General features: G+C 41.9%; 1 protein-coding gene across 1 annotated transcript; it reads right to left on the bottom strand.

Moving 5' to 3' along the window:
- Positions 1–686: 686 nt before the first annotated feature.
- Positions 687–22,703, bottom strand: CEP57 (centrosomal protein 57). Its single transcript, XM_053971199.1, has 11 exons — positions 22,384–22,703; positions 17,402–17,558; positions 14,217–14,396; positions 13,773–13,894; positions 12,749–12,865; positions 8,119–8,196; positions 6,880–6,984; positions 6,644–6,721; positions 6,055–6,296; positions 2,489–2,633; positions 687–1,073 (listed from the first exon to the last, which is right to left on the bottom strand). The coding sequence occupies exons 1-11, from the start codon at positions 22,423–22,425 to the stop codon at positions 837–839; spliced, it is 1,503 nt and encodes a 500-aa protein (XP_053827174.1). The 5' UTR covers positions 22,426–22,703; the 3' UTR covers positions 687–836.
- Positions 22,704–22,929: the final 226 nt, after the last annotated feature.

Genomic DNA, 22,929 nt, shown 5'->3' with positions numbered 1-22,929 from the left:
AGCTCATCAAAGCACATACTTAAGTTAAAAGCAAGATGCCAGAACCAAATGGCACGATGGAGGCACTTGCAGTTTAAAACACTTGTGTGGTTTCTCTCACTCCTTTACCACCCAAAGCTGTTGGCTAGAGACAGGGTATTACCCCCTATCCTACAGCATTTTCCTGTAGCAGGATTTCTGTAGAAAAATTTCACTTGATCATTAAGCAATGCAATTCATAAGTTACTTTGCTCCTTTTCTAAATACCCAAACATCCAATCCGACCGATGCTGACTAATGCAGTGTAGCAGATCAAGAACCAGGGATGCCTGTTGAAGAGAGCCCCACAGAACACCTTTGAAGGGGTTTACCTGTTCTCCCTCAGACACTCCCAGAGATGGAGTCATTGCAGCTGCACACACAACAGAACTGACAAAAGCCCTAAATACCCAGGACTGCAGCACTGTTTTCACACAAGATGCATCCTGAGAGGCCTCCTGGATCAAAAGCATGAAATGGCATTGGCACATCACACACACACACCCCAACCCATGTAAATGTGCAGTGCTTGGTGTTCTGGAACAAAAGAGGGACTGGTGGAACCATAACACAGGGAACTGGGGGAACCCTACTGTTAAGATTCACTGGCCATGTACCTTGAAAATGGAACATGATTTAAGCTAGACCATAACATATACAATCAAATGCAGGGATGGAGAGTCAAGAGCCTGTAAGCCTGTATTTCAAAAGTGTGCTTAGTGTACAGTAGTCTCTTCCACACAGCAAGAAAGGCAGTTGCTTTAGATCCAGAATGTAAGTTCGGCCAGGATGCTTCAATAACATCTCCTGCAGAAGAGTCAGTAGTCCCAGCTGATATCATCTTTCTGTAGTGAAGTCTGTATGGTCTGCATGTCCCTCAGCAACTGGAGATTTTTCCGACTCTTTTCTCCAGGCTTCACTTTGATAGGACCTGCATTCTTTCCTTTTGTGGTTATTGTGGTTGTTACTTTAACCTCACTGACTGGGAACCTGCTGTCTTTTATTTGTTTAGCAGAAGTCTTTCTGGACTTGCATTCTCTCTTAAGTCTCTCTAGCTGAAAGAGAAACCCAAAGCAAAACGTTAAGAAGTGATCCTGTTTTTGTTTTATGTTCAGCAATTCTTCCAATCAGCTGAAATATCCCACCGCTTATCTCACCCAGGTAAGCAAATGGTTGTTTCCAAGTCACACTGAACAATAAATACTTTATTTTCCTTACAAAGCATTGTTATATTTGCATCTTTAGAGCTCTGTTTAGCTTACAGCAATCTATCTCCTCTCTAAAAACTGAGACATTCATTATGGGGGAACACTGCCATCAGGAACGTAACATAAAAAGATGCAGATGAAAAAAGTTGATTTATCACTGTTACCATCCAGTGATTAAAAAAGAAAACAAAACAAGGGTTTTTAACATACATACTAGTAATTTTAATAGCTAGTCACTGTCAGAGATGTAGCTTTGAAAGAATACCAGAGCTCTGCTGGGGTGAAAAGGTGGTATCCACACACAGCTCTGTAAAATCACAGCATGTGAGTCTCAGGAGTCCCCAGCAAAGACTGAATGGGAAACTGGACAGTCTGAGGTTCAGACACATTCATACACCCAAACCACAACATGGGTGGCTTCTGTAGCTCCCCTCTCTGCAGGTGGTGGTGCTCTCTCCTTCTATTTGACAGCATGCAGCAATTTTCCTAAACCCCAGCTCCTAAAACTTTTGCCAATAGCACATGCAGCATCATTACTGCTGAGAACTACAGCACATCTGCTTCTCTGCAGCAGTTCCTCTGAAGATCATAGGATATCAAAAGGGAGTAATGCTTCTAACAGCAAGCATTTCACAGGTCCATTCTGGATGTCAGGTCTCAGCATGTGTTTTGTGTGTAAGTTACATTAGGTGAGGGTCAATTGTGGTTTGTATGAACTGAAGCAGATTAAACACATGGGGTTAAGCTCATTGAAAGAAATTCACTAAAATTAATGAAGACAAAAGAAAACAGGGAATCAGTATGTTTTATAGCTTTGAATGAAAAGGCTACACTATCCAAAACATTCTGAAAGTTATAAAATAAAATAATAAAAACAAAAAAAAAAACAGGTATTGTGAGTCTTAAAAAAAGCAAATCAAAACTTAAATAGGTCATTTACTCCAAGTAAAGGAAAACTGTTCCAACAATGTTCAAGGGACAAGAGGAGTGTAAAATGCAATGTGAGAACAGATGCGAAAGCCCTGTCCAGGACAGGGTGAAGAGTGGGCACAAGGGTGACAGAAAGGATGTTTCTGCAAAAATACTGGGATGGATGGAGGCATGCAGACTAACTTTGAGATATCAAAGGTAGATAGAATTAGACAGTGCTACTCTAGTTATTTCTGCTTTATGCATTTGCTGCTAGATTAGGATATAACATAAAAAACCCTGCTTAAGTCAGCAACTCTACATAAGTATGATCACAGGCAAAAGAAACTCACCTGCAAACGATGCTTCTGAACTTTGCTGATTTGGTCTGCCTTTGCTTCCATCCTTCCCACCAGTGCCTCAAGTTCCCTCTCCAGTTCTTCCCTTACTGTAGCACTTGGGGCTTCCAGGATGAGCTTTGACAGCTGCTGGTGATCACTAGCACACAATTCAGACAGAACAAGGCTTGCATCAGGTTCCCTTGGCTTCTACATCTTGTACCCAGTTCAGAAATAACACTTCTAGAAAACCATAGCATCAGCAGCCAGACACGTTCAATACACCATAACAAACCATTAAGAACAGTGTTGCTGGTTTGCAGCATTATTACAGTAGCACATCTTGGTGGCAGGCTGCTGCAACACTGAGTCTCAATAATTTAAGTAGCTTTCAACTACAAAATGCATATTCAAAATGACGAAACAACCCTTTGAGAGCTTGATCTCAGCACTCAATATTATGTGTATCTGTACCTACTGCAGCTCTGCAATACAGTAACAATTCAAGTTCTGTTAATCAGGACAAGCAAAACACCCAGCAAAGCTGTCCTTTAATGGACTACTTGCCCAGATCCTGCTTTTGGCTAGGATAGTGTTTTCATTTTTAGTAGCTGTTACAGTGCTGTATTTTGGATTCAGTACGAAAATAATGTTGATAATACTGATGTTTTCATTGTTGCTCAGCAGTACTTACTCTAAGCCAAGGCTTTTCAGTGTTTCCTGCTATGCCATGAGCAGGGGCAGAAGAAGCTGAGACAGGGAGATATCTGGGATAGCTGATTCAAACTGGCCAAAGGGATATTCCACACCATAGAACATCATGCCCAGTATTATAAACTAGGGAGAGGTAGCCATAAGGGGACAATTGCTGCTGGGGACAAGCATTGGTCAGCAGGTGGTGAACAACTGTACTGCAGATTACATGACTTTTTACCTTGGATTTAATCTCTCTCCCTTTTTCATTACATTTTACTTTATTTCAGTTACTAATCTGTCCTTGCTCCAGCCCATGGGTTTTTCCCTTTCTCAATTTCCCTCCCCATCCCACCAGAGCAGAGGGGCAGGGAAGCAGCTGCATGGTGCTTAAGCCACCAGCTGGGGTTAAACCAAGACAGTATTTTCTGGCACCCAACACGGGCCATGAGGGGTTAATGACAGGTCTGACCGGAGTGTGTGAAGACAAGTCTTTTCTAGGCATCGTTGTACTGGTTTAGTAGTGGCTGGTCGAAGTGCTGGTTTATGGTGCCACTGGCCGTGACATTCCTGGGGGAATGGGTGTCCTCCGCGCACTGCGGGAGCCATCTACTGGGAAAGAGGTGTAACTACACCTTGCTCCTTCCCTGCTCGGCCAGCCAAGCCTACAGAGGAGACGCGGTCTCACACCTTCCCCTTCTGCTCCAGGCTGATTACAACAGCCTTTGAGAACTCGCAATATGCCGTGGGAGTTAAAACCAGCGTGGTCGCAGTGCTAGGATCCATCATGGTGCTGAAGGGGGTTCAGATCAGGGGAGGATTTGTGTCCGGGGACAGTGAGTGAGCAGCTGCACGGGACTGAGGTGCTGGTCAAACCTTCTACACTAAAGACAGGATATAGAGGGTACACACCACAGGGAATCCCGAGTTCCACCTCTGGGACCACAGGGAGAACATCAAGTGGGATGGAAAACCTATGCCTCAACCCTAGAGGCTCAAGAATGTGAATTGCAGGGGGATAAAAAGCACAAATAGGAATTCTTCAAGGAAGTTGCTGCTTAAATCTTCAGTGGGCAGCTCCCAGACAGAATGGCAGGGCTGATGTTATCCTAATCCTGTGAAAAGGAATTCTAATTCTTTTCTACAGGAAATGGAGAATGCTAAGACCAGTATTAGAGGAGCCCTGTCTCCAGCCAGGTGCAGGAGAGGGACAACCAGGTTTACTGGACTATGTGGATCAGATGGCCTAGGCACATCAGTCCCATGGGAGTACAAGGCTTTAGCAGACCCTGGTGCAGAGTGCACCCTAATGCCATCAAGCTGTACAGGGGCAGAACCCACCTGTATTTCCAGAGTGACAGGCATCCCAACAGCTGATGGTCTTGGAGGCTGAAACCACCCTGACAAAATGACTGGCAAAAACACCCCACTGTGACTGGCCCAGAGGCTCTGTGCACCCTTGGCAGAGACTGTCTTGGGCTGGGGCATTTTAAGGACTCAAAAGGGTACTGTTGGGCTCTCCACATAGCTGCCTTGGAGACAAAGGAAATGAAGCATCTGTCTATCCTGCCTTGTCTCTCAGAGGAGCCTTCTGATGTGAGGCTGCTGAAGGTCAAAGAACAAGAGGTGATAGAATGATTTGGGTTGGAAGGAACCTTAAAAATCATTGAATTCCAAACTCCCTACCATAGGCAGGGCCATTTTCAACTAGAACAGGCTGCCCAGAGCCCCATCCAACCTGACCTTGAATGTCTCCAAGAATGGGCATCTACACCTTCCCTGGACAATCTGTTCCAGTGCCTCACCATCCTCACAGTAAAGAATTTCTTCCTAATATCTAATCTAGGTCTACCCTCCTTCAATTTAAAGCCATTACCCCTCATGCAAACACTATACAGCCTTGTAAAAAAGTCCCTCTCTTGTAGCATCCTTTGAGCACTGAAAGGCCCCAGTGAGGTCTCTGCAGCCTTCTCTTCCCCAGGCTGAGCAATCCCAGCTCTCAGCCTGTCTTCAAAGGAGAGGTGCTCTCTGATTGTCAGCCCTCTGATTGTCTTTGTTGGCCTCCTCTGGACTCACTCAAGCAGGCCCACATCCTTCTTATGTAGGGGGTTCCACAGCTGGACACAGCCCTGCAGGTGGGGTCTGAGCAGAGCAGAGGGGCAGAATCCCCTCCCTGGCCCTGCTGCCCACGCTGCTTTGGATGCAGCCCAGGACACGTGTGGCTTTCTGGGCTGTGAGTGCCCATGGCTGGGTCATGTCCAGCCTCTCACTCACAAGCACCCCCAAGTCACTTCAGCCATTCAGCTATCCACCCACCACCTTTTCCTGCCCTGAAAGACTTCTGACACCTGAGTCCAAAGTCATGGACTAAGTTAACTCAATGGACTAGTAAAGGGATAGTCCATAGACTACAGAATGATACCTGTGTGCACCTACATCAAAAGACTGGAAAGGTGATGGTGGTTAACTGGGACATATTGGAAAGTGTGGGGCTTGTGCAGGATATAAATAGAACAGTATAAGGGGTGAATACTGCCCATCCCAACACGGGGGAGGGATGGGTATGGGGGTGTGCGAGTGGCAGCAGGGTCCTGTGCTGGCTGGGTCCACACAACAGCCCACTGCATTTGGGGCTGGGACCACAATTCTCCCTTGCCTCTTCTGAGATTAATACTGCTGCACATAAACACAAGTCTGGTGTTCAGACTGTTTAGCAGAGCCTCTAACTGCAAGGAGCATTGACAGCCTCTGCAGCCAGCAAGATTACATTCTAGAGATTTCCTAAACTAAGAACCTTCTCAGGCAAAACCTTCCACGTTCAAAGCAACAAGGTAAAAATATGAAACATCTGCATTCATAATCTGCAGAAGAAAATATGCCACACTCACAAACTCATCTGTCCAAATTCATCTTGTAAAGTCAGCAACACTTCTGAGAGCTCTTCCTGAGACGAGGACGAGTCCATTGGCAGGGATGGCCTTCTGCTTTTGCTGGCAGGATGACCAGTACTGGTGGGTTTTGCTGGAGTATCGTTCACCACACGTCTGTTACACAAAGCTTTCGTGTGATTTTTCATCAGGTGTAGCACATGTTGCACGTTGGCAGTAACTGAATGACTGGGACTGGTAGACTGAAAGGAAAAGACATTTCTTTTAAATGGGATTATCAACAACTCGATAATACTGGAGAGCATTTAAAAACAGTGCCACTTTTGTATTGCTGACAAGAACGTAATTTTTGTTTGAATTAATATGCACTAACAAGAACATCTTGTCAAGCAGCATAGTGCAAGTCTATTTTTGGAAATACCAGCTCAGCTAGTTGTCAATATCCAACAAGTATTTCAAAGACAATCTGTATGAAAAGTGTGAAAGAAAATTAAATTATCTGACCACTGGGTGTCAGAAGTGCACCAACCCAAAGTGCCTTCAGGAGCTGCAGCTACTGAACTCTAAGCTTTGGAATTAATCAGCTCACCTTCCCAGCCACAAAGGGTACATCACCCAGACACAACCTGTAATGGGGCTGCACAGTGGAATGTCTGACAGAGCATTTCTGGGAAGAAAGAAGAGACAAATATTTAGCAAAAATTATACTACAGTAAACACCCTTGCCCTTTACTTTGTAGTAAAAGAGGCAACCTGCTCCCTGATCACACGCACACAACCTTATTTAACTCCTCAGTATTTGCCCTTCTTTTTCCCACATCTTACCTTTTCTGACTGCTTATCTTTTTTCCTGGGTTGTCTTGCTTTTGGAGAAAGCAGTGGTGATGCTGCTTGAATCAGTAGTCTGTTGGTTTCCAGGCCTGTCTGAAGCTACAATTGAGGGAATAAGGGGAGTTACTGAAATTATATTAATAAATAATCAGAGACAGTGCAAGCAGAGAACTGCAAGAATTTTTAAAACACAGGCTCTCCAGAAGCAAGGGCTGCAAATTTTTAGGATATTTTTGCAGTCAAAGACCAACTTAAACATTAAATACTTCCTCTGTTAGCAATACTCATCAGTAATCCTAGCAAATTAGAGAATTAGCCTTAGTCCATTAGCCCCATGCAGGCAAGTGCCAAAAGATCAGCTGTGGTTTACACTTGGCAAGGTATTGGGGACCTCAGGCCACTCAACCATGATCAATTGATCCCATGACATACAGTTACGAGGCAACTACTCCTTCTGTTCTATTAAATTTGACTGTAAAAAAAACCTCCAAACAAACAACCAACCAACCACAATAACAAACTAACCACCAAACCATCTACTGAATGGGTTAAGGTCAGAACTTCCTGTTGACAGTGAGGATCTTAACACGCTTTGCTGTTCAGGAGGCAGATATGGCATGGCTTTAGAAATCATGTCCTGAAGAAGCATTCACAGCACAATTTTTCATTATTAATTTGAGGTACCCCTTTCCCCATCACATCAAACATATGACAAAGGTTAATGTTAGAGCCTAACACATTAAGTCCATAAGTCTCCAGCATACAATGAATGCTTAATGAACACCACACTTTCAGGTTAGAAGACCAGCCAGCATCCTTAAGGGCTCATAATCAAGAGTATGTTGCCTCTTTTTTGCTTCCATCTACAATATTTTAATTACAATTATGAACAAGGGGGCCCATTTGTTGACTTTGATATATTGAAAGGTTCCCATGCATACTCAGTTATGGATTAGTCTGAATTTCTACTCCTCTTTACCAACTTTTAGTAAAGAAAGCAAAGCTTCAGTGCACGTGTTGACAGAAGGTTTCCAAAAAGATCAGAACTTCAGAACATTTGGTACCTCAGGCAGGAGGGAAAAGAAAAAAGAAAAAAAAAAAAACTAAAACCAGGATTTCACTATTCTGTGAGGCATATGGGGGGCACTTTCAGTAAGCTTAGCTGAAAAGTTGATAAAAAGGAAGAGCCAATTACAATGCATACCAGTACAAAAGAAATTTCCTGTTGGTTACCTCAGCGGCTTTTTCCTGAACAAGCTTCCTTGCGTGTTCTTCCTCATGAAGCTTCTGTTCCAGCTCTTTCATTTTTTTCTAGTCAAAGTTGAATCAAAATAATAGTGTTACTAATGAAATAATGTTTTTTTCTTTCTGAAGTCTACAATATTAAGAGATTGCACAAAACTATGAGCTCATCTTATGACTTAAGGATAAATGAAGACTTGAGCATTAGAATGATTGCTGATGCTTTGCCTGTATAGGCATAAATATAGCAGTCAAAAGCTTATGCTTAATATTTAAATTGATTTTTCTATTCTTACTTTCACAATTGGTATCTGAAGTTAGGTCACAGCCAAATACACAAGACTCTCTCTTCAATTGTAAAAACACCCTAGACAATAGGATGCTTTGTTACAGGATCCTCCAAGATTCTGTACTACTAAAGAGCTAACAAAGACATGGCATTATAAGGCAAGAGAAGACTTGCTTTATTTAGACCACTAATGGTATTTTTGCTAAAATCTGTAACTTACACTCTTATAAGAAAAGAATTTTTTAATATCTAGCCACCTTCCTAATAAAGAACGGGGAGGAAAGGTTGTATGATGGCCCTGAGATACCTTTAAATAAAACTGCAGTAATTTCATCTTTTTATCACAAAAGCTTGTAAGACCTCTTTTGAAACTCTTTTTCAAAGGAAAAGGTTAACGGGGAAAGCACACATTTCTTTGTAAACCTCCAACAAGATGAAACATTGTTTAAACAAGATACACTGAAATTCCCAATGTGAAAGTTATCAAATAACTTTCTGGCTTTATACAGCACTGAAAAAACAACCCGGAGCTCCAGTCCCCAAAACAATTTCCCTTTTCTTCCCCCAAAGACTGATAATTCACAGAGCCACTAATCAAACTTAAGGCAGAAAAGCATGTTATACAGAGTGACAGCTGTATTTGTACACTTGTTTGTTTATAAATCCACTACATTGAGGTACTAAATATTTCAGTTCTGCTTTACTTAAGTATTAACTGCAAGAATAATGTAACAAGCTGTTATACAAAGGTGTTAAAAGGCAAAAGCCTGGATAAACATTGAGGACAAAGGCACTATATAAAGGAACCAATTTTTTCTTTTGAATGAAAGAATCATTCTGATGATTTTTTTTAAATTCAAAACAAAGGTATTCCAGGTAACTTAAAATCATCTTCTGCCCTTTACAATTATTGGCACAACTCTTTATATCTATGTGGTCAGTCTCACAGACCTTTTATTAACATCTTAAGTCTGACAGAATTTTTAGTATGAAAATTCTGAGGAAAATATTCTGTTTTGAATTGACATGAAAGATTGACATGAAGCTGAGCCAAGGCTTTTATTCTGAAATGAATGCATATTCTCTCAGCTACCTGTTCAGCTGCAGGGTGCAGTTCAAACTACACAGCAAGAATGTATCTTACTCTATCATCTGTGACAGACCCCCTTAGAAATTATATACCCAACTTAGATTCCCTAAAAAACGTTTTTTCTTACTTATAGAAGAAGGTATTATGCAGATTACTGGAGTGTCACTAAGACAGAGGCCACAGAGCCAAGAAAACAGACCCTGCCCTGCAGTGCTGCCCATCATGTAAGGCAGCACTGCAAGCAGCAGGCTGCAGGTCAGCACTGGGCTGGCTAAACATCCATTCAATCATCAGGAGCCACTGCAAAAAACTTTATTGACAAAATAGAAATATTTCAGTGTCTATTTCTGACGTGTTTTGTAACAGAAAATGAATTTTATGCAACCACCTACTCATAGAATCCCAGAATCACAGGATGGTTTAGGTTGAAAGGGACCTTAAAGGTCACTTAAGTCCAAGGGACACTTTCCATTAAACCATGTGATTGCTCAGAGCCTTCTCCAAACTCATCTTGAATGTTTCCAGGAATGGTAACATCTATGGTGGCATCTACCACCTCTGCAGACAATCTGTTCTGTTGTTTTGCCCAATCCACAGAATTGGGGGAGTGTGGTTTTAAGTCTCACTGTTAGCATTAAGATCAATTACTACGTTGTTGAAAATGTCATCCACACACACATTCAAATTCTGGCCATCTGGCTACAAACAAGACCACAGCCCAAAGTGCACTTTTAGGGAACAGCCACATTTCTTACTCCATCTTCAGACACAGACATGTTCAGATCTTCTCAGTCAACTGTCCAGAGAGTGCACTGCAGGACTACAGTTGAAAAAAAGATGCCTCAAAAGCATTTCCAGGGTAAGTACCCCACATAAATAGGAATCCCAGCATTTCCTTTTCACAGCCACTACTGATACTAGTAAATTACTTGAACACAATACTTATAGGGCCAGGTAGTGTCTCTGGGGAGATTAAATGCTCTCAGTAAGACCCCCACACAACCTCTGCTCTGGCAGTGTCGGAACTCAGAGGCAGATAAATCACTGCTCACTCATGCGCCATTACCTCACCACTTTTCATCCATTTCAGCACATCATATATGAAACAGTGTCTTATTTCTTGCTTCAAATTCTACTTGCTTCAAATTGAAAATGTTCCTACGATCTTGCCACAACTACAGCAGAGATCAAAGAGGGAACAGATGCAACACTTCTGAGTAGAGAGTGCAGTCACTCTTCGAAGATACTCAGGTAATAACTATCACATAGATGCTCACATACAAACATAGCCTATAACCACAGAGGCAGGCAGACCTGACAACCAGAAAATGGCTCATAACTACATAATGATGACAAGAAAAATGACTCCACATCACAGCTAAATCCAGATTTATTTCAGGTCCTAGAATTGCCTCAAAATTGTGTGAATTTAATACCCAAGTCCTCTAAAACATAACTGTGACAGCTACTAATTTCTAAAGATAAAGAATCAAAGGCCTCTAGTTTGATCCAGAAAAGAACACCAAAAGAACCATAAGGCTGAAATTATTTTCACTAGCCAAGCACAAAAAGACAACCCAGTCTCACCAAACTTCAGCTACTACTAGTCAAAAACTTACTAAAAGCCTTTCAGAGGGAATGCCAGTTGCTGAACAGGTTATTTCAACTCTAACCCTGGAGGAAATCACTGCTACTTTTAGAGTACAAGACCCAGGAGACTTATTTCTCTTTGCCAGTGCTTGGCCTAAGTAAACAAAGCAACCACTTGTACTCTACAAGTGCAGCTCACCACAACAGGGTGCCAAGATCTTAAAAAGCTTGTTGCAGCTGCTTTGGCTCAGGGACTTCCAAGAAGAGTTGTAGTATCTAAATGTCCTGCAAGCCAAACATCTAAAGATTTACCACCAAACATCTCCTTATGTACTTCTGGAGAAACACCATCTACTTCACCACCTGAGGTAAGGGCTGGTGTGCAGAGTGGCAAGCCTATGATTTTGATAGCATCCAGAACTGCTATCCATAATACTACAATCTAATCATGTGCTATCCTTTTAGGGGAAGAGGGAAGAAATTTGCAGAAGGAAGCCGCTCCCTGGTTAAGCTCCCTGTAGTTTCCAGGCTTGGGAGATTTGTGGTCTCTCCTATAGAGCAGAGAGAGGTATGTAGATGGAGCATCAGAGGCTAACACCACAGAGGGTGCACAGAGATGTATGGGGTTTGTGTGGTAAGGCACTGGTAGCCATGGGGCTACAGGGGTGGCTTCTCTGAGGAGCTGCCAGAAACTTCCTCAAGTCAACTGAAGCAATGCAAACAGAACCAATGCCAACAGAGCCAATGGCAGCTGGCTCCAAGACAGACCCACTGCTGCCCAAGGCTGAGCCTAACAGCAATGGTGGCAGCACCTCTGGGATCACAGACTTAAGGAGGGGGAAAAATCCTGCTGGGGAACTGCAGCCAGAAGTAAGGAGTGAGAATATTTAAAAGCAGAACCCTTGCAGACCCTAAGGTCAACAAGGGAGGGGGAGAAGGTACTCCAGGTGCCAGAGCAGAGATTCCCCTGCAGCCCATGGTGAGATTGAGTTTTATTTTTCACCATAAAATTACGAAAATCATAAAAATTCAAGGGTGAACCCACCACAACAGATATGACCAAACACAGTCATGTTGAGTTTGTAGAAGCTACTGATTCAAATAGAGTCCTGAAAAGGCAGACTGTCTCAAACCCACAGGGAATCATGCAGTGCTAGAGAGAGGCCTTGCAACATGAGGCCACAGAAGTCTGTACACAAAATAATTATAATAATAGTGCTTCTTAAGAAGGAGGGCTAAGAGGATAAAAAAACCCATCAAATTCATACAAGTCAGGGTAAATCTTGATAATAACAGAAAATAACTGCTAGTATTCAGTAGCATGGAAAGCAAGTCAAGATCTTAGGAATGGCTGCAATCTTACAATGCCTAGGCATCAACTAAGCACAAAAGAGGAACACGAACAGACTGTTAAGGCGTAATAAAACTCCAACTCTTGCAACGCAGTGCAGTGCCCCAAAGCCTACACTACACATGTACACTTGCAGCAATAACTTCAAGTTTTCACAACACCTCAGTTTAAAATAAAGTTTAGTTGCTGTCTTGCTCTAAAGCACTAAGTTTTGCTCAGCTCTGCTATTGCCATAAGCTATGAAGTACAGATTACAATAAACAAGATAAATCTGATACAGTATCTAAGACAAATGACAGACCTCTGCTGTGGACTGCATTGTAGTTAGTCTGCTGTACTGTTTTTCCAGTATATCCAGCTTTTCCAATTTAGACTGAACATGCGATTGGTCAAGAAGCCGATCTCTCTCCAAGGAGCTCTTGAAGGGAGAAGTGAAAAGAAAAAAAATTATAAGCACAAGACCACCTATAGTAAGCATCTTTGTAACATCTTTGTGTCTGGAGCACAAAGGAGGTCCATAAACAGTCCAAAGGAACTACTACTTCCTCTATGCAATTTTAGATATTGCCACAATCAGGGAACAAACTGCACCACTGGTCCAGCAGTGTTGGGGAAACAGACATTTAACCACATCTGAGAGAGGATTCTGCAGTCTCTCCTTCCTCCCAACTCAAAACATTAAAAAAGAAATGCAGAAATTAGAAATAGCTTTCATGATTCTTTTTTCTTCTATTTAACAAACTGAAATAGAATAGCCATAGAGACCAATGAACAGATAGCTGTAGGCAACCCTAGAGCCTACATGTTTTATACGCCTATAAAACAAAATTAAAAGTTCATTTTAGATATAGGCAAAATCCCAATCACTGATGATTTGGAATGATTGGGTGATGATGGGAAACAGAAATTTTACTATTCCTACAGAATCAGTATTTCAGCCCCAATTCAGCAAGCGTAGTGCTAATAAAGAAACTCTCCAAAGGTCTGAAGACTGTAAACACAAAAGGGAGGGTGTTTCCCAGGGGCACACAGGTATAACACTGGAGGATAAGGATGAGCTACTGCAGTAAGCCAATCATGCAGAAGCAAACAATTCGTATTAATACCAGAGCCTGCTATTTCCTTAGAAATAGGTGCACAAAGAAAATACCAGGGTCATGAGAAGACTGAGAAATTTAAGTAGGGAAGTTATTCATAACTAAGAATATGAAGACCAGCTGAAGTAGACACCCACACTTAAAGGTATAAAAATTACAATAACTATGAAAAATCATGACATAATTAATGACTTATGATTTAACCCTGAGATAGTTTTGGGAACACACCTGCTTCTCCAAGAGATCCGACTTCTCATTTTCTGCATGCTGGATCATTTTTCTCATGTAGTCCAGCTGTTTCTCTAGAAGTCTGCATCGAGACTCAGCAGCTGCCAGCTGCAAAGTCAGTTCTGAAGATAACAGAAGGCAGAAAGTAGAAATCATGCATTGCTTGTTTCTGGGATTTTTTTGTTGTTGTTGTTTTCAGGACAGTTTCAAAACAAACAAGAAAAGGACCAGCTAAGAAACTTACATATTATACCTAATGAACTTTTGTATAAAAACCCCTAAAATAAAGAATGCCTTAAAACTCTTTCTTTGTAACTCCTCATGTTACAACTCCAAATTAAAAGATTCTGAACAAAGTAAATTAAAATTGGTTCATGCATTTATAGGAATCAAGTTTCATCCACATCGATGTTCTATAGTATCTATATACAGTTTGCAAACAACCTTGATTTTTCTTTGACACTTCAGTCTTGTCCCGTTCTTTGTCTTGCATTTGTTCACCCAGTATTTTTTTAAAGTTTGCTGTTTCCCTGCTGAGGTGTTTTACATTCTCCTCTGCCTCAAACCGTTCCAACTCCAGTTGATGAATTTTTTCCTGAAGATTCTTCAGAGCAGAAAATATTGCTGCAATTGAACAAGTACCTTTTGTTAGATACCATTAAATCATCACTTCAAGACAACATTAAACTTGAAATGTTATTACAAAAGCATGTTATGTAAGAAAGTCAGAGTGTTCCTTACCAGCATCCAAGAGTTCTTCCAGAAACTGGAAAGGGAAACTGGAAAGGGAAATGGGAACCTGGAAAGGGAAGGGCACCTGTTTCCCTTTAAATCATAACTGATTCTAAAACTATTATCAAACAAATAGATACCCTTAGTGCACACCCTTCACCTGACACATTTGGGAAAGATAAAACTATTTCCCAGAACAAGGCATATAAATATTGTGTCAACTGAGAACAAACAGTGTATCCTCTGACCCTTTATCGAAAGGAAATGAAAGCCACAACTAGATAGTTAAAACAGCAGCAATTCTCCATGCTAATATTATTCCTACCACAACAAACACATGAACAGTGTTCCCATGAATGGCCACACAGCATAGTTAAGGTTAACAATGAGAAGGGCTATAAAAGTGCTTATAAATAAGTGGACCTATTTAATCCTTCTGCTTTTGTGTTCCCCTCTTCCATCTAAAAACATACGTCTCCTTAGTGCTGAACCATTTTGCCTTTCTGCTGCACTCCCAGCTTTAGCAGTTACTAAACAAAGCCTTTCTATATTCTTCACCACAAAAGGAAAAGCAGTTGTAATAGAACACACCTCACCTTGCAATTAGATCATCTGCTGGTAATCTGATGTATTACCTGTCTCGTAGCTGGGCTGTCTAATTCTGTGCAGGGAACCACAACCATAAACCCATTCTCATATACAGTGCTGCTGAAGTTAAACACAAGAACATCTGTACACACAGCTCAAATAGCAGCCTAATCTGCAAGGTCACATTAGCCCACTCCTCTGTGCTTAAATCCACTCCAGAGAAAGCATGTACCTGTAATAAAGCATGCTTGAGCACTAGAAGAGTTGGGACTGCATAGTGGTTTGTCCATCAGATAACACAAAAAAATTTAAAAAACATTATCAAATCTTGAAGCAAATAACAGCACATGAGAGTATCACATCAATGCAAACCTGTTAAGTACATAAGAAGTAGCAACAGCAGTCATAGTTAAGGGGGAAGTTATTGATAATTCGGCCCTATTTGCAATATCAGAATCACCAATTGCACCCTCTTTTCTATTTACTGTTCCTAGGATTCACTTGAAATGGGCATAGCTGAAACAATGAACAGGTTTGTTACTATTACTGTTAAAAGCTACATTGAAATCTCTGAATATACACAATAATGACTAACAAAACACAGCAATGAAGCAACTCCAGCAGTGAATAGATAAACGTGAAACCCAACAGGCCAAGTATTATTCAGTCATTCCTGTTAAGAGTATTAAAGCCAACTGTGCATGCTGACACACACATATAACACAAAGACATTAAACCCACAATAAACAGATTTTACTATACTCAATTTCAGGATTTTTCAATAAGATTTATTTAATATGGGAAATGGGAGGAGCAATGAGGACCCTCAAGAACAATCAAATAAATGTTGCCATTTGAAATTAATTCCCACATCCTTAAATTTACTAAACTATACACTCCAGAATGTTTCCACATTTTTAAAAGCTATGCAAAAAGAGAAACATACTGGATCATCCATGAGTTGGATTAAATTTTCAGTACATACTCACACTCACTTGTACTTCATTTAAACATTTTTTGAAAATAAAAAATTTGCTACTTTCTAAAACAGGATATAATTTATCTGATTGTCTTCCACCACCCATCCTTATTTCAGAGTTGGCAGAGTTACTGTTAGAAAAAAAATTGCCAAGTAAAAACTTGGAAGTCAAAACTTGATTGCTAATGCAACATGCAGCACACTCTACAAAAATACACCTGCATCAGTAATTCATAAGGAAGGTCTTTCCTGCACATACAATTTTTCAATCTGTAAAGATTGTTTTAGTCTTGTGTCAACAGCATTCTCAAAACTGATTGCTTTGAGAGTATATACTGCATTTTAAATAGTGCTGCAAGAACTGAGATTTCATCTTTAAGGTCATTAACATACAAGTCCCTAGTAACTCAGACATTAATTGTGTTATTGGAACAGGGACTTGAAGCTATCATCCTGATTTTTTACTTAGTTTGGGTAATAGGATTTATCCTAAACATTTCTCACTTTTCTCCATAAGGAAAAAACATCAAGCAGTTCATACATTTAAGCCTCCATAACACTCCAGTCTTAAAGGGAGCATTTCTGCAATGACCCTGAGCCAAACAGCTCTTCAAAGGATTAGTCCTGCTCTGGTCTCCCAACTCCTCATAATGCACCCTGTATGTACCCCAAGGCAGCTCTGGTGTAAGATTCACTACATGACAAGCTAATTCACTAAAACAACCAAAAACTAACCAAGAACATTTTTTTTGTTCATGTCCAGCATGTGAAGGGAGGGAGAAGGAATAGCCTAGAAACAAGAAGAATAAATGGGAGTAAAATTGCCTCCATTTTTGATGTTGTGAGCACGAGTTCAGCACTTTGCTGAAGCCTTCTCTGTATCCTTTAAGTCTTCAGTGATATGATAAATACTCACAACACATCCTTCATCCATGACAAGCCTTCCAATTTTAACAGGATCAAACCTCTTTGCTGCAAACCATTCTGGGGACTAAAATCTCCTTATTTCTAACTCAGCAGAGGAAAAGTTGAAGGAGAGGAAGACTGAAGAAGGGACAAAAGACCTGAGTAGTTCATGAATTTGTACCGAGAGACAATTTTACAATGCTCTACTACTGAAGAGGAGAGTGTGTCTCCATCTGTAAGATGACCTTTATCATCAGGTGTTCTTTGGAAAGAGAAGTGCCAAGGACCTACAAAACAGGTGACCTGGGCATCACTGGGAATTGATAAAAGGATAAAAAGACTGCAACTTTCATAGGTGTGGAAGACACAGTATTTTAACTATGATTTGGAAACATGTAAGAAAACAGCTTTGCTGAACTATTACCTCTGCCGTGGCTTTCAGGATATGGAATTACTGGTTTCCGTGGGGAACGCTGCAAATCTGAATTAATAAATGGCTTGTGCTTTGGATATTCTATAAATGAAGCTGAAGAGAGTCCATCTGTGGCTGATGTAGAGTTCTGAGTGTTGAGCAGATAATTCTGAAAACAAAATAAAGCTGTTATTCAGCACATTTGTTTCTTTGTCACAACAACAAAAATAAAGTAAGAGTCTATCACATGATGTGCAGAAATACTGCCACAGGAGACTCATATCTCAAAAGCCAAACTTCTTTCTTTATAGCCTTAGGATGTGTCATTTTACATCCAACTCCACCTCCACTAAAAACAGTATCAAACAGAAGAATGTCTTTCCCATGCTACTTTCTGATTTACACTTTTTTTTTTCCATTTACTTGTACTGTGTAGTACTTATTGGGAGAAGGCAACCCACAATCAGTTGGAAAACAACGACCTTCTTAATGACTGGTTACATTTACTGACGAGATACTGCACTAAGGTGGCCAAACCTGATAAGGCACACCCAGGACCGTGGTCCTGCACCCCCTGATGGAACACAAGAGCTCACTGACTGCACATGGGGCACAGGACACTGCAGCTGGGAAGGTGAGGTGAGAGTCCCAATCCCTCCAACTCCACTTGCTTCCATTCATTTTCCTTATCTTTCCATTAATAGATGGAACTTCACAAGACACATCCAGATGACTTTATGCTACACCTGATTAGTGGTATCAGCACTGGGAAACCAGCAGAAAAAGTCAGGAAAGTACTCCTGCCTCCAAGCAATAATGTACTCTTAAATCAGCTTCAGACTGTTCTGAAAACTGTGGCTGTAGAAATCATGGATTTCCCAGCAGTCTGCACCAATTCTGCAAACACCTGCTATGCTTTGGATGTTGCAATGACCTGAAAGGACCACCTAGCTGGAAAGATGCTCTTCTAAATAGAGGAGACATGGCAGAATTGTGTGTTTATAGTTTTGACTCAAGAACTGTCTACCTGGCCTAAGCTTTAAAATATGTATATACAAATTAAATAAAATGCTTATTTTTAACTTCTCTCAAACTGCACCTATCACTAAACATTTCCGTGATAAGCACCCTAAGACAGGTGGGCTGCAGGCAGATGTAAAGCTCCTACAGCTTCCCTGTTCCTCAGTAAGTAAAATGAGCAATTGCTGATCTTGGGAGGGTGTTTTTACACTTTTGCATACCAATCATTGGGAGCATATAATGACCTAAATTAAAATACAGAAATTATGAAGTATCTCATAGCAAATTACACAACAGCTCAAAATGCATTATGAGGAGCCAAATACGGGAAAAAAAAATAAGAAATTTTTTAAGTTATTTAAAGCTCATACACAGCTGTTTTCCTCTTATAAACACAGTGATTTATTGTGAGCAAGAAAATTAGGATCCTAACTACTCTGAGTGTATCAATTGGTGTTTCTAAGCAGTTTTATTAACAGCTTTGCAGTTTGCTTTTATGTTTTCCTACACAACATAACAGCTTTTCTCAAAATAACCGCATTTGCACACACATTTTCTACCACAGAAAGTGAATTAAAACACTAATCCCTAATTAAGAATAAATAAATATATTAAATAAATAAAAAAAAATATTTTGAAAAGGTGTTTTATGCATAAACACACTATTTCACACTCAGCAGCCTCACAAGTCTAACCAGAACACATGAATCTATCTGATCAAAAGCCTGTTAGGTGCTAACATCAAAAATGCCATCAGCATTACAGGATATGGCATTGATGAGCACAGAATACTAAGACCAAATGATGGAGTAAAAATGACCCAAGCAAAACACAGCACTTCTGCAGCAGGCAGTACAGGAACAGCAGCAGCATAAGCCTCAGCAACCCAAACAGTAACTACAGATTCAAATATCAGTATCTTGTCTGCCACTGACTCAAACCAAAGGTACCCCATCAAACAGTCAAAAGAAAAAGGGGAATTAGTTTGAAGCCAAAGTAGGGCTGACAGCATCACAATCCTTCTAGATGTCACTCTCATCTTTTAGGTCTTCACAGGTAAAGTCTTGTCTAAAAATTAAATGTAACTGCATAAAACCACCAAAGTAAAGGAATTCTTCTGTTTGTTTTTACTGCCATTAGTAACATTTTTCTAGCCAACAGCAGACTAACTGAAAGAAAAAGGTGGTGTACTTAAAACCCTGGAGCACCAAAGTAACATAAAGCAAAGCAAATTGAGTCTTTTGGCTAGTTACATGTCTTCTAAATTCCACCTGGATGCAGGCAATTGGCACTAATTTGAACAGTCAGAAATAGTAATTTGAATAGTGTAATAGTCAGTACAGATATCTGCTTCAAATAGCTACTGAAAAAATTTGTGCTGGAATATACTTTATTACATAGAAAATCACTCTTTTTTTCAATCTAAATAATAATTTGCTACCACATATATTTTTCTTACCTACTTTTAAGCAAAAGAGTGGCTTATATTCAGTTTCATAAATAGCAACTTTAAATCATTTGACTGAATACTTTGGGAAAGTTTACCAAACAGCATAAAGGAATTTCCCATCACAAAGCTCAAACATAACAATGATTCTCTGCTCTTCTCCCCTATCTCTCAAGTCATTAAAAACCATTTACATTTTTTTCCTGCTCTTGGAAAGTCTCACAGGGAGTATCATGCTCTGATGCTCAGGAAAACTGTGAAAAATAAAAAAATCAGCAAACTATATATTTGTTCTGAATCTCAGCTAGATCATGTTTGCTAACTACATCTCCTCTCTTTCAGGGTACTCCTCATAGTCTTTAAGCCACATTAAAGCCTCAGAGTAGTAAATGAAGAAGCTTAACAGTTCCACAAGGAGCCAAGTGCACCCTATTACATAACAGTGAGCTGAGTACTTCTTATCTCCACAGGTCTGAGAACACTGCCTTCCAAAATTCATGGTTTTCACCACTGCATATCAGCTGCCTCTTCAAGCAGAAAGAAGGGAATATTAAAAACACAGACCAGAGATAACTTAACACATCACCAGCACAGGGACCTCCCAAAGCTCTCAAAGGCTAAACACAGTGGGAGGAAAAAAAAGACACAAACTCATACAGAAAGTTTTTAAACAAAGATTAAATTAGAATGGGTGCTATTGCAAGTTCTCATCTGGGTGCTCACAACCAAAAAAGAAAAAGATTGATACCTGGCAATGCTTTAAGTGACACACAGCAGCCTTTGCACATGGTTAAAAAAAAAATCCAGGAAAATTATGTAGGGAAGGAGGAAAAAAACCCAAAATAATGAGATACTAAATGTAGTGATTATAAAACATCCAAGTACCCAGTTATTCAAACTGGGAAAGCGGGGAAGGAAGGACAGCTCCTATCAGCCACAGGCCAAGTTAAGTGTTGGCTGTGCCTCCCTGATAGAGACCGAGTCAGGAGCAGTCTACATTTCAATAACATCTCTAGTTAAAAGCAGACATAACGAAGTTAACTTAGTTAAGCAATTAAATCAAACGGAAAGGAAAAAATGTTGGCACAATACAGTAATTTTTGTCAACTATCTGCCATAGAGTGCCAGATGTATTAAAAGCAACTACTTTCAAAGTTCAGAAAAATATAAAGTTAGGGTTTGTTTCTTTTTTTGAACACATACAGAAAGTTTAGGCAACTTTTTTCTGCAAAAGTTTTGTTTGGCTAACCAAATTTATTAAATAGCCTACATTTACCTACTGAAAACTAAAATGAGTCTTCTGACATCGTTCTCCAGGCATGCTAGAAACAATTTTGGTCAGGAAAGAGTCCTCAAATTCCTCTTGCTGGCCCAGGTGTAAGTATGGGAGCACACTGCAGGTCAGGAGACGCACAAGAGAGAACCCCACGATGGGTGCTCCCCACCCAGCAGCGAGAACCCAAACCCCCACAAGAGTGACCTCGCACTGCCGCCTTTTCACCTTGTCTGCTCCTCCAAAGCACGTGCACGACACAGTTTCTCCCGCGAAAAAAAGCCAAAACAAGGAAAAGCAGCTAAAATCGCAACTTATTCCAGAAAGCCGCAAGCATCACACCAAAACTTCAAACAAGAACCCCAACTGGGAATCTGTTTGAGGTGTCAACCTGGTTGGTGGAGGCAGCCAGCTTCCGTCCAGAGCTCGCGTCACCTGTCACCAGCTGAGCCACGTGTCCCGCTGCTCCCGTACTCCCAGCGCCTTGGGAGCAATGCGGACACGGAAATTCTGGTCCGCGGCGTGTAGGCGGTTACCTGTCCCAATCCGCCAGGTGCTCCCACACACGCCTAAGGGCACAGGCATCTGCTACAGCTAAGCCTCAGCTTAAGGCGACGCTTCCATCCAACAAAGAGGAACAACCAGACGCGCAGTCCGCCGGCAGCAGTGCGCTGGGAGCTCCGGGCTCGCCCGGCACTGCACACACAGGGTCGGGCTGAGCCCCGCGCCCGCCAAGAGCTGTGTCCTAAGCCACCACCCCAGGGCACGTCTGGGAACAAACCAAAGCCACATTTTACTCCCATTCGCTTGCAAACAGGATCTCCAGGCACTGGTATGGGGACAGTAAGATACTCTCCCATTGAGTATCTTTTGCCTGTCGCTTTAGAAAACATGTGTGAATGCATCATAGGTTTATACATACATATATACAGATATACACACAAACATATACACGTGTGTATATACACATATAAACACGTATACACACATATATATATATATATACACATACGTACATACGCACACATAAATACCTATATACACGTGTAGATACACACAAACACACACACACATATATATATACATACATATACACACACACACATCATTTAACAGACAAGGCAGCTTCCACAGCCTGTACGGCTCCCGGCACGCAAGCCGCCAGCCCCGCACTGCCTGGCCGCTACCCCCCCGGATTTCACAAGCCGCCCGCGCGTCCTGCTCCTCACCGCGGGGACGCCCTCCGAGCCTCACCGTGTGCGGATGGCCGCCCCTAGCTGCCGCCATGTCGGCCATAAGAGAGCCCGCTCCAGCCCATGTCACTTTAAGGCTCGGCACCCGCGCGGCGGCTCGCTCGCTCGCTTGACTGCTATCCCAGCCTGCCAATGAGAAGGGAGGGCCGGGTGTAAGTCCCGCCCCGTCTTCATCTCAGAATTGATTGACACGGAAACTGTCCAATAAAAGAAGAGCGAGGGCGCCGCTCAGCCAATCGAGAGGGACGGGCGGCGGGCGGGCCCCTGAAGCCAGCGGCGCGGGCGGGGGGGCGGCGCGTGGGCACGCGCGGAGGGAGGGGGGCGGAAGAGGCCGGCCTTTGTCAGAGGGAGCCCCCGCGCCTCGGCCAATCGCAGAGCAGGGGCGCCGCCGCCGCCCGGCGCAGGGCAGGGCGCCCGCGGCGGGATTGGCGGCGGCGGGGCCGGCGGGGGCGGCGATTGGGCGGCGGCGTTCGAAGGCAGGTTTGGCGCGGGGCGGCGATTGGCTGCGCGGGCGCAGCGCGAGCCCGGGCCCGGGGCGGAGGGAGGG

Source organism: Vidua macroura, chromosome 2 (genome assembly GCF_024509145.1).
Source record: "Vidua macroura isolate BioBank_ID:100142 chromosome 2, ASM2450914v1, whole genome shotgun sequence".
Lineage (NCBI taxonomy): Eukaryota > Metazoa > Chordata > Aves > Passeriformes > Viduidae > Vidua > Vidua macroura.
The sequence above is the reverse complement of the archived record's forward strand: the minus strand, read 5'-3'. Positions and strand labels throughout refer to the sequence as shown.

Bases quoted from the DNA above. Each gene is read 5' to 3' on its own strand.
- CEP57 (XM_053971199.1), bottom strand. From the start codon at position 22,425: ATGGCCGACATGGCGGCAGCTAGGGGCGGCCATCCGCACACG. The intron at 17,559-22,383 runs GTGAGGCTCGGA...TTTTGTTTTCAG, and splicing joins GGGGCGGCCATCCGCACACG to AATTATCTGCTCAACACTCA. The intron at 14,397-17,401 runs GTAATAGTTCAG...GTTCAATTGCAG, and splicing joins TCCTGAAAGCCACGGCAGAG to CAATATTTTCTGCTCTGAAG.